Below are 13,135 nucleotides of genomic sequence, written 5' to 3'. Positions count from 1 at the left end.
GTTGAAAGCATTCATCACAACATTTGAGCTGCTCCATCAGAGAGAGATGGTGACGTGATGGTGACCAAAAAAAAACATTAGAAAAAGCTATGTTTCATAAGTTCAGTCCAATTGTCCTCGTGTCCCCCCAGGATGTGAATTTATGACACAAATAATGTACAAATATGAGAAGAACTGCTCATCAGTAGACCCTGAGGCAGACACACACACACACACACACACTCGCACACACTGTTTTCCAACATGAGGAAGCAGCTGTGGGGAATGAGATACAGATGATTTGAGGTTTGTTGTAACCTGAGGTAGAAAAGGCAGAAGGTAACGTGCACATGTTTATGCTGTGTGCACAAACTACTCCTGACACTAGCATATGGAGCATTGTGGACTATATGGATAATCAGATCATAATGGCAGAGTGGTTCCACTGTGGAATATCACTTCATCATCATCATCATCATTATCGCTGCAGAAAACAGAGGAAAAAGTGTTTATGCACATTTAAAACACTGCTAAACTTTTACAAGATACAACGATTACACACAATGTTTCATCAGAATTTATACAAAGGCAATGGAAACTGAACGTTTTTAACGGCAAATGAATCAAACCAACTCTGCTTGTTGATCATCATCATCATCATCATCATCATCAATCGTCCATAAATACATTTCATTTCCATTCCATTTTGGGCCGTTGGTCCCCGTCAGGAGACTCAAAGTCTTATCAAAAAGACAATTCTGGGTTAAATTTGCTGATGAAAAATGCCACACAAGTACATTTATTAACAAACAGCTGCACAATATGTACCACTTTAGCCTTTTTCTCCTTGAAGGGACAGCATGTGTGAGTGAGTTCTGTACTGTGGCTTGCAGTGACGTGCCGTGACCACTAGGGTTGGGTAGGCACGTTGCAAATTGAGACCACCAATGACAATTTCATATGTTTCTGCTGGCAAGTCTTAATTCAATTAAATTCAACTTCATTTGTATAGCGCAATTTCCAACAAAGTCATCTCAATGGGCTTATCAAAATATAAAATTCATAATAATAAAGAAACAACCCGACAAGATCCACATGAACAAGCATTTAGTCATCTAACAAAATCAACATCATAAACACCATTAAAGAAACATAAACAATTATTTAATATAGCCTCCATAATCTCCAACAAGATATATCTCATGACACGGCAGCACATCTGTTGTTTGTGTTGGAAACACAGAAACATGGAGAAAATTACAACAACAACTCAGAACAGCCTCAGTGAAGAGCATCCACAAAGTCAATCCTTCCTTTTGTACCATTCACTGTAGAAAAGTATGAAACATGTTCTGACCTTACCTTTGCTGAAGCTCTGGTAACTCAGGTGTTGGTCTCCATCTTTTAAAAGCTGTTGTTTTTCCCTTTTTTTTTTTTAATCATCTCTAGCGCTGTCATCCTGCCTGAAGTGTTATCTCACCCACTAGCTAGAGAACATAGAAGCAGCGGTCACGTGACATCAATTCACTAATGCACTGTGAACTTAGGTATAGCATAGCTACTGTAGGCTATCGGAAATAGAAAAATATCATTATCATTTATAATGATATTATAATTAAATCAAATGATCAAAATAGCAATTCACCCTTGGGTAGGCACTGCCTACCTTGCCTACCCTGACTGAACGTCACTGGTGGATTGTTTAGGGGAAGGTCTAGGTTAGGACGTACTCGGCAATAGATTTAACTGTTCTTTTCATGCTGTTCTGAAAAATAGCAAAAGCAGCGACTCCTAAAACTAGTATTTCAATACAAAATAAGCTATACAAATGCACTCTATGAATAATATTAAATACTTGTAGGACGTGAGTTGTACTGTGTGATGGTATTAATAAAAACAAGTAAAAAATAAATAAATAGCTATATCTTGATATAGGCGATATTGTCATTTTCTATATCACCAAAAATAGAAAACTCGTTATATCTTGAATCACGATATATTTCCCAGCCCTATTAAGAAGTATCCCCTAAAAAAATTACTCAAGTAAAGTACAGATACTCTAAAATATTCTACACACTGGGTTATATGTACTAAAGATACAGTACTTCTGTATTTCTATTGTATATGTTGTACCCATTTAAATGTCCAGGATGTTGCGCCCCAAATCAAGCAGGTGGTTGGAGATATGGTTGGAGGGTCATGAGGGTCTTGCAGTGCCTGAGACGTGGAAGCAAACTAAATAATAATCATGTCTAGGTGATGTTTGATAAGATTTGAGAGCTTTTTTTTTTTTTAATGTTATTCAGTAAGTATCACTGATTCTGTTTTAGTTTAACAGGCTAATAAAATGATTAGTGATGATTGATTATGTCATTATATAACATCACCACCACGCTGCCCATATCACTAACACTGGTCAGAACGCAGAAGAAAAGATGATATCCTTTCAATGTGTGTGTGTGTGTGTGTGTGTGTGTGTGTGTGTGTGTGTGTGTGTTTGCTGGGAGTAGCTCTGATTTAATCTTCTCTCCATCCCTTTCAAAACAGAGATAATGTTCATTAGCACAGGCGGGTGAGGATAGACACTTGCATGTTGTTTGAGTGTGGCTGTAATATGGCGTGATGGATTGGTAACATAATAAAGCATAACAAAATAGTTGTATATAGAGCTTACAGGAGTTAATGTAGAGGTGCGACGTGTATGTATTCATTTTATCTATAGAACATCAGAAATTGTGAGTAACAAATAACACAATTGGAATAAAGAGTCTTATTATTTACCTAAAACCAATGCCAGTATGTATTATTTTACTGTTATTTCATTTCAGAACCAACCAGTCATTTGGCAGTTTGTTGACGCCTCTCCAAGCCGTCGAGAATGCACATTCAGCGTCATTTGAAGTCACGTCTGCACAACTGTGTCAGAAATCTGGGCCCAGAACATAATGGATCCACCATCTACACATAGTGCACATAACAGGTGCTGTCCAGAAAGACACAGTCGTGCTGGGCTGTAGTTAATCTCCCAGTTCTGCTCCCTGTTGTACACCCACCACACTGCTTACACACCATGCAACACCATACTCCACTCACACATTGTCTAGCACCAGGTGTTTACATGCAGGCAGACCTTCTAATACTGTATCATATTTTTCTGCAGTCTGTGCTTTCTCCTCGCCCTTCTCTCTCTTCTCTGTTTCAGGTGTCTTGAAGCTGGAGTTGACAGTACCTGATCTGTTGTTCATGGTTCAACTAGTCTGGAACACTCTGATGTTCTATCTATCCTGTTCTGTTGGTCCTCCTGTCCACTCACCCCAACCAGTCGAAGCAGATGGTTCTGCTGGAGATTTCTCACCACTGTAGCTGATGCATGTTTGTGTGGATTTGTTGGGTTTTTTCTTAAGAATTTCACATTTTGATAGCACTACGAGATGACTATCACATATTAAGTTAAATTGAAATGAATTCATCACCCATTAGCATTAGAAACTTAAAGTTAATGTTTATTTTTTCCACAAATCCTTCCCTATGCTCCTTTAACTAGTGATGGAGACTAGTGTGACGGCCATAAATGTTACGTAGTAAAATTGCATTTCATGACTATAGCCAACTAGTGATACAAAATGTTCTCCACTAGTTAGCATGTGATAAATATATCTGTGCTGCTAGTTAACTACTTCATTTTTCTAGATACAACTAGCTCCCTAGAGAGGAAAAAATGACATGTTAACATGTAAACGCCAAAAGCAGTGAACACGGTGCCTCTCACGAGTTGACATGTAGGATCTTAAAGCTTCACTTGTGGACGTGTACATTGTTTTATGAATTCTTAGATTCTTAAGAAGCTGATTGGCTTGAAACTAAAAGACTGTCACATTGAGAATGGTTGCTCACACCCACCTTCCACTCAGAATTATGAATATTATGTTGAATAAAACATAATGTGGCTAAAAATGTCTCTGATCCCTTTTTCTTGAACCACAGAGTGTCTGTTTTGCCACAGAGGGGCTACGTAGCAAAATAATCCCCTCCCATCTTATAGAAACACAAAAAAATGTGTTTTGCTCCTGCAGATTTTGTTTGTTTTCCCCATTTGCGACCTGTGTATAATGAAAATGTTCTTGTCTTGGGGTGGTACTCTAGTATGCCCTGTTACTGTTGACATGTACACACCGAGATGCACTTTGACATTAACATACTGCATGTCCTGAGGAAACATGTTCACTAGTGAACCGTGCAAAAGAAGCAGGCGGGATGACGAAATCAGAGGTGGCAAAAATACCAGTCTAATGTACTTGAGTAAAAGTATACATACTTCAACAAAAAAATGACTAGTAGAAGTACTGAAGTTGCTCCCTTAAGTAAAAGTAAAAAAGTACATGCTACAAAATGTATTTAAAGCTGCAGTATGTAGAATGTTTTCTCCTCTCCGTTTCAAAACCGAAACATAGGCTCCTTTGCGCCTTTAGTGACGTTTTTCTCAATAGAGACTAGTGACAATTGTAGGGACTTTATCTTGTGTTATTGGAGATTTTTTTTTGTCTGACATGAATGCATGTATTACTGTAGTTACTGTTCTGAGCAGAGGCTGCTGTCGTCAGCCCATCTCCTCCACAAGCACACAAAGGGGCGACTGTGATTTAGACTGCCTGCCGCTCAGGGCAGAGTGACAACCGTCACTCCGCATCCAAACTGTAAAATGATTTCACCTTGAATAATCTTCTCTTAGGTTTACACACAATTTATCCTGTCTCTTATCACTCTCCCTCTGAAGCCAATATGTGCGGCGGACCATGCGCAATCACTGGGATCCGCGAGGACGCAAAGTGATCCGTTCCTCCTCGGTGTTTGTGCCTTTAGACTGTTGCTTCTCCACATCAATCTGCCTATTCCCGCTTGATTTGCTGTGTAAATGTTGTGCCTAACGCTGAGATGGAGACTTCTGCTGGAATGTCTGCCATTGCACATGCTACGTGAACAGCTCATGGAGCACACGTGTTTGTAGAAAGATCTCTGATTGGCTGAAGTCGAGCATCACGCTCCTGGATTTCTGAACTTCATTTACAGGGCCAGGGAAAGGAGAAGAGGTTCACTGTCCACTCAGATTACAATATGTTCAAAGATGATTATGGATTTTTGACCAAATGATGCCAAAAAAAAACTTACATACTGCAGATTTAAGTAAAAAAGTAAAATCATGTCCCTTCAATAATAAGACAGGGTTTTTAAACTGAAATTCCATATCTCATTTAAGAACTTGTAGAATACTGGTACATGGAAACAAGTTAAATATGTTACATTTGAACATCTTAGTTTAACATTTTTAAAAACTTGAAAATGTTAACTATGAAACTAAGGGACCTAACAGAAAAAAGCTCAAACTACCAAAAATTTTCATTTAGCCTTAAGAGAATCATGTTCTCGAGATTTCTGGAATGGAGACGTATCCTTTTTGATCTGCTCCAGCTTTGCAGTGGTTGGTTTGCGTCTTTTTACTTCGTGACATCATCGTCTTAAAAGTGACAAGCTCATTTTTAAAATGTAAGGAGCAGAAAAGTACAGATATTTGTAAGGAGTAAAAGTAAGAAGTCACCAAAAAATAAATATTCAAGTAAAGTACGGATGCCAGAAAAAACTACTTTAGTACAGTAATGAAGTACAGATGCTGGTCATATAATTAGAATATCATAAAAAAGTTGATTTATTTCAGTAATTCCATTCAAAAAGTGAAACTTGTATATTATATTCATTCATTACACACAGACTGATATATTTAAAATGTTTCTTTTAATTTTGATGATTATAACTGACAACTAATGAAAATCATAAATTCAGTATCTCAGAAAATTTAAATATTACTTAAGACTGATACAAAAAAAATATTTCTAGAAATGTTGGCCAACTGCAATGTATGAAGATGAAAAGTATGATCATGTACTCAATACATAGTTGGGGTCCTTTTGCCTGAATTACTGCAGCAATGGGCGTGGCATGGAGTGGTTCAGTCTGTGGTACTGCTCAGGTGTTATGAGTGCCCAGGTTGATCTGATAGTGACCTTCAGCTCTTCTGCATTGTTGGGTCTGGTGTCTCACATCTTCCTCTTCACAATACCTCATAGATGTTCTATGGGGTGAAGGTCAGGCCAGTTTGCTGACCAATCAAGAACAGGGATATCATGGTCCTTAAACCAGGTACTGGTAGCTTTGGCACTAGGTCCTGTTAGAAAATGAAATCTGCACCTCCATAAAGTTGGTCAGCAGCAGGAAGCATGAAGTGCTCTAAAACTTCCTGGTAGACGTCTGCATTGACCTTGGACCTAAGGAACCACAGTGGACCAACACCAGCACATGACATGGCACCCCAAACCATCACTGACTGTGGAAACTTTACACTCCACCTCAAGCAACGTGGATTCTGTTCCTCTCCTCTCTTCCTCCAGACTCTGGGACCTTGATCTCCAAAGGACATGCTAAATGTACTTTGATCAGAGAAAATCACTTTGGACCACTCAGCAGCAGTCCAGTCCTTTTTGTTTTTAGCCCAGACGAGACGCTTCTGACGCTGTCTCTAGTTCAGTGTCTTGACACCAGGAATGCTACAGCTGAAACCATGTCTTACATACATCTGTACGTGGTGGTTCTTGAAGCACTGACTCCAGCTACAGTCACTCTTTGTGAATCTCCTCCACATGTTTGAATGGGTTTAGTTTCACAATCCTCTCCAGGGTCAGGTTATCCCTATTGTTTGTAGACTTTTTTCTACCCCTCTCTATAATGTGTTTGGACACAGAGCTCTGTGAACAGCCAGCCTCTTTAGCCATGACCTTTTGTGTCTTGTCATCTTTGTGCAAGGTGTCAATGGTCGTCTTTTGGAGAAGTGTCAGGTCAGCAATCTTCCCCATGATTGTGTAGCAGAACTAGACTGGAGATCATTTAAAGGCCTTTGCAGGTGTTTTGAGTAAATTAGCTGTCTTCAATATTGAACCTCTCCACAATATTCTAATTTTCTGAGATACTCAATTTGGGGTTTTTATTAGTTGTCAGTTATAATCAACATTAAAATAAACACTTGAAATATGTCAGTCTGTGTGAAATGAATGAATACATTATACAATGAATGGAATTACTGAAATAAATCAACTTTTTCATGACATTCTAATTATATGACCAGCACCTGTGTTTGTACTGTTACTTGTCATCTGGTTATGACTCATTGATGTCCTGAGATGTTAACATGTGCTTCAGTTCAGTGTGTTTTCACTTTTGAAGGAACATTTCACAGTAAATGCTCTTTATTTATGACAAGGTCTGTTTCTGTGCATTAGTGATCTCCCTTTGGGTATTATTGTGACTCTTAATCCGTGCTGTTTGTTGTCCCTGCTGTCAGACTCTGTCCATCACTAACACACACACACACACACACACACACACACACACACACACACACACACACACACACACACACACACACACACACACACACGCACACACACACACACACACACACAGAGTGACACAGACGCCCGGTGGTGGAGGAGCGCGATGTGCGCACGCGGCAACGCACGGACCACGCAGGGCGCTTCAATCTTTAATATGAGCCAAGGCACGGCTGTGTTAGCGATATCACCAGCTCGGTGTGTCTCAACTTCATATCCTGAGACACAATCTCAGGGGAAGCTGTTGAACGGATCGTGGAGGGAGTCTGAGCTCTGAGTTCTGTGCGCGGTCACGGATCCATGCGCTGGAGACGCGGTGCGCTCTGACAGAAAGAGCCTCCAAACGCAGCAGCAGCAGCAGCAGCTCCTCTACACTAGTCATCATCTCAGCCACTCCTTTTCCACTACAAACGCCACAGAACTCTTGTTGTCTGTGAGTTTCGTGGTGGTCGCAGTGGAGGGGCGACGCGATGGCGGCTCCGCTCGTGGCTCTCCTGGTTCTCACCGTCACAGGTAAAGGTAAGAGATGCTGATCCCACTTTGAAACGCTCCGACACATAAAACACACTTCATTAAATGTGCATGTCAGCCTTTTTCTATGGTCAAGTGTTACTTTTACCAGCTACTGCAAATATATCAGCAGTGCAGATATTTGCGTGCGTGTCAAACTCATGACCCGGGGGCCAAATCAGGCCCTTTGGAGGATCCAATTCGGCCCGCAGCAGGAGAAAGTAAAAATGACAGAAAACGTGAATCATTGTGTAAATCAGTGTCTCTCAAATGGGGGTACGCAATGACAATACAGGGGGTACTTTTAAGACAGCGAGAGAGAGTGGAAAATTAACAAATGAAAGCATTAAAAATATTAGGTTTTATACTGTTTATTTTGAGTTAAAATAATAATCATAATGATGATGAGATGAAATAATCTTGATTAGAATATGGACTGAAAATACAAAGGTCAGTCTTGGTTCCACACCAGGTGGGAGATGACAGGCAATTATAAAGAAACAAATCTATTCAGGTGACACTAAATACTGTCTTTACACTTTTTTACAATTAAATGATTTCAATGTGTATTATCGCTCATTTATTCCATCATTATGCTCTATATTGTTTTTTTCATAGAATTCTGAGCCAAATGTTGTAGTCGGACAAAGGGGGTACGTGGGTTCAGAAATAAGAGAAAGGAGGGGGTATTGGGCCAAAGAAGTTTGAGAATCACTCTTGTAAAGGAAACTCAACAATATTTGCAGGAGCACACATATTTCCTGGTGCTTATATAGCATGATTGCAGACATTTTTAATGTTAAACATTTGAAAAAACTCCTTAAATTCTCCTCAAATTATGACATATTTCCCTTAATTTAATAGAAATTGGTCACAAAATCTAGGAAATTTAAAGTGATGATATCATTGGCACTGATATCTATCACTTATTGCTTTGATAATGTCAGTTTATTACATATTTTGTATTTTATGTAACGTAGAAGTGCAAACTACGACACAATAATCTTGAAATTTTAAATTTTCCCGCATAAAATCTGTGGCCCTCTTGAGGCCCCTAAACTTAAATGCATTAGTGTTTCTGTGCACGAGATAGGAAATTGCACGCCTCAATTAAATTAACCAACTTCTTTACACTTCAAGCTACGAAATTTAGATGTCGTGCAATATTCTTAAACTGGAGATCCAAAATAAACTGACAATCACATGTTACCTCACACTGCTTATCTATTCCAGTGATTCCCAACCTGAGGTACATGTACCCCAAGGGATGCATGTTGCAGGGGATATTTGGAGAAATGTGTTCCTTTATAAGTGGGAGTAGGCCTGGGCAATATATCGAGATATATCAAGTTTTCTATTTTGGCGATATAGAAAATGACAATATTGCCTCTACAGTATAACTATACGTTTTTATTTGATACCTTTTTTGTATTAAAATGCTCGTTTTATGAGCCATTTTTTTTTCTCTATTTCTCAAAACAGCATTAAAAGCACATTTTGATGGATTGCTGAGTGCGTCCTAACCTAGACCTTCCCCTAAACAAGCCACACTACAGAACTCACTCACACATGCTGTCCCTTAGAGGAGAAAAATACTAAATTGCCACATATTGTGCGGCTATTTGTTAATAAATGTGCCTGTGTGGCATTTTGTTGTCAAAAAATTTAACCCAGGGGGTGGTGTTTAGCTCAGTGGGTTGAGCGCCCGCCCCATAAATGGAGGCTGTAGTTCCTCACCTGCAGCCGGTCCCAGGCTCGATTCCCGGCTTGGGACCCCTTGCTGCGTGTCATTCCCTGCTCTCCCTTTCCTGTCAAGCAACTGTCATATAAAGGCCACTAGAGCCCAAAAAATCCTTTAAAAAAAAAAAAAAATTTAACCCAGAATGGATTTTATTGTTTTGAAAATATCAAGATTTATGCCACATGGCGCTATTTAGAGAAAAAGTATCGATAAGAATTTTGGTCCATATCACGCAGCGCTAAGTGGGAGTAATACAAATGTTTCGTTTAGGTCTGTTATTTTTAAAATATATATAGATATAGGAGAGATGAGAACTTTGATCACATTGGGGGTCACAAATAATGGATTGTCTGATCCGAGGGCCACATTCTTGTCATCGTTAAAAATTATGATCAATCTGAACATTAATCCAAGAAAGAACAATTTGTTGTATATTTCTGTTGTTTAATGTTTTTTGTTGTCATTTGTATATTGTTTTCTTTTACTTTGTGTGTTTTTGTTGTCATTTTACAGTACTTGTTGGTTTGTGCAGTTTTGTTAACTATTTGTATATTTTTCTGTCATTTTGTGTTTTTTGGAGTCATTTTGTGCATTTTTGTTGTGGTTTTGGTAAGTTGGAGTCATTATTTTACATTTTTATTGTCCATTGTGTATTTTCCCCTTCATTTTGTGTGTTTTCGTTGTTGTTTTGGGTTTTTGAAGTTGTTGCGCATTCACTTTCGGAGCCGTACGAAATTAGACCGAGGGCAAATTTATTTGCATTTCGAATCACCGTGTTTGCTTCCTGTGCATGTGATATGGATATGGCTGCACAATATTGGGAAAAATTTACAGATTGCAGAGCTTTACTCGATACATTATAACCTGTAACTTTGACGTATTTTGTCAGATATATTATCCTAGTCAAATTCATATCAACATGTGATTTATACATGTAACTTGTGCACAGGTTTTAACACACACACCTTCTGACACTATAACCTTACCTCATAAGGAACCAGTGATGAAGTACCTCAGGTTTAGCTTTTTAATATTGTGCTGAATAACAATTCCCTCGTATAAATGCAGTCAAAATGTCCTGAGTTCATGTGTTTTTGTTAACCGTGCATTTGTGCAATGTGCAGCATTGCAGGTATCCAGTCAGGTTTAGAGGTAGCACATGAATGTTTGATCTGATCTTCATATGGTTTCATCCATCAGAGGCTCTGGTCTTTTCCACACTTTGTGCAACATGCACCATCCAGGACCCTGCGTTAATAATAGTTGCTATATATCTAAGAGGAATCCCTGAGTAGTAGAAGTAGAAGCTTCAGTTCTCTGCAGGTCAACCAGAGGATGTTCACTAGGTTTTCTCTGCTCTCAGAAAACCACTCAGAAGAACTGTAGCAGAACACTCTGGGTTAGCTTGTTTATACTCAGCATTAATAAATCATAAAGTGTTGACATATTTGTTTTCACCTTAGCAGAAACTGAATAGGACTTTCCCATGGAAAACTAATCGACTCCTCCCATTTATCACCAAACTTCACTCTACCTGGATAGCCTACCGCTAGCTCTTAGCTAGGCTAATACCCAAAGACAGACCATCACCGTCACTTTAATTAATCGACTCTAATATAAAATGCTTTTGTTTTTTACTGTGGGAGAAACTACACAAATGCTGAGTAAAATGATGTGAACTTAAATCAGAAAGATTTTTAGCTTTAGAGAATTCAATTCAATTCAATTCAACTTCATTTATATAGCGCAAAATACAACAAAGTCATCTCAAAGTGCTGAACAAAATATAAAGTCCATAGTAAAAAAGAAAAAAGAACCCAACAACGTCCACATGAACAAGCATTTACCGACAGTGGGAAGAAAAAACTCTTTTTTAGACTTTTTTAAAGGAAGAAATCTCCAGCGGAACCAGGTTCAGAGGTGGCAGCCATCTGCTTCAACTGGTTGGGGTTAGTGAACAGAGGGACAAACAGAATAGGATAGAAGGATAGTCCATCAGAGTGTTCCAGACTACTTGAGCCGTGAACCATTGATCAGTCCATTCGAGTGCTCCAGTCTAGTTGAGCGCCTCTTTACAACTAAAATTTTGTTGCACAGATTGTAAATGTGGGTTGGACTAAATGGAAAAGTACAGCAATGGCTTAAGTCCTACTTGGAGGAGCGAAGGTATTTTGTAAGCATTGGAGTCTTTGAATCTGACAGATTAACAATGTCCTGTGGGGTTCCTCAGGGCTCTGTTCTTGGACCTCTTCTATTTAGCCTTTATATGCTTCCTTTTGGACAAATTCTATGACACACAACTATATCTATCACTGAACCGAGATGACTATGTTCCCATTGAGGTGTTGTGTGACTGCTTAGAAAAAGTAAACTGCTGGATGAGTGAAAACTTCCTTCAACTAAACCATGACAAGATGGAGGTGATTGTCTTTGGTAACAAGGAAAAGAGGACTGCTGTCAGCAAGTATCTGAGTCTGGATCTTTAAAAGCTAAAGACCAAGTCAAAAACCTTGGTGTTCTGATTGACTCAGATCTGACATTCAGCAGTCAGATCAAATCTATCACAAAAACATCTTCTACCACCTAAAGAACATCTCCAGAGTGAAAGGTTTAATGACTCAGAAAGATCAGGAGAAACTGGTCCATGCTTTTATCTCCAGCAGACTGGGCTATTGTAATGGTCTTCTGACAGGAATCCCCCAAAAGAGCAACAAACATCTACAGCTGGTTCAGAACGCTGCAGCTCGGGTCTTAACCAGAACAAAGATGTCAGAACACATTAGTCCAGTTTTAAAATCTTTACACTGGCTCCCAGTCAGCCTCAGAATAGACTTTAAAAGCAGTATTATGAAAAAATTGCTTTATAATGGTTTTGCTTAGTACAGTGATATACATTCCTTTAGCCTCATTCAGAGGGCCATAGTTGAAAAAAATTCTGTTTCCTCCCTCCCTTGTTATTACACATTTTGTAAAAAGTCAGCTCCAAATGGGCAAGTTGGATTTTTCTTTCCATGTGACGTCACATGACGGAAACTCTTCTTCCTGACAATCCTGGCCCCTCATCCCTTATATAAAAATGTTCCATTTTTAGTAACCGTTATACTGCCTCGTATTGCCTTTGAGATGATCTGACGTGTTAGTGACCCAATGCAATGCAGAGGTTGGACAAAACAGTTTACTATCCCCTTGAATGGACTATTACTGTAATCAGTAGTGGTGAGGATGACAAAAAAAGCGATGTAGCAGCTCCGATGAGTGTTTAATAAACACATACCGTGGAGCAGTGTTTGTCTGACTAACATTCACAATAGCCGCTTAAATAGTCATGTGTTTTACTGTAATGTGCAGTTTTTTCGCTAAAAACAACAAGAGTGTGTGGATAGCAAAAGAAAATCACGATAGTGATCAGCTGTTGTGTGGAGTCAGCTTCTATAGACTCATGCATATGCATGAAGGACCCAAAACAGCC

At 39.0% G+C, this 13,135-nt stretch overlaps 1 protein-coding gene across 1 annotated transcript in view; it reads left to right on the top strand.

Moving 5' to 3' along the window:
* The first annotated feature begins 7,756 nt into the window (after positions 1–7,756).
* Positions 7,757–13,135, top strand: part of LOC114471660 (neuronal acetylcholine receptor subunit beta-2-like) — a 28,097-nt gene continuing 22,718 nt past the window's right edge. Inside the window, exon 1 of the mRNA XM_028460538.1 lies at positions 7,757–7,934. Within this exon, the coding sequence (XP_028316339.1) occupies positions 7,886–7,934 (49 nt within the window). The 5' untranslated portion in view covers positions 7,757–7,885. The remainder of the gene's footprint in view (positions 7,935–13,135) is intronic.

This window comes from Gouania willdenowi, chromosome 10 (genome assembly GCF_900634775.1).
Source record: "Gouania willdenowi chromosome 10, fGouWil2.1, whole genome shotgun sequence".
In the NCBI taxonomy this organism is placed as follows: Eukaryota; Metazoa; Chordata; class Actinopteri; order Blenniiformes; family Gobiesocidae; genus Gouania; species Gouania willdenowi.
This window is presented reverse-complemented; position numbering and strand designations above follow the sequence as displayed.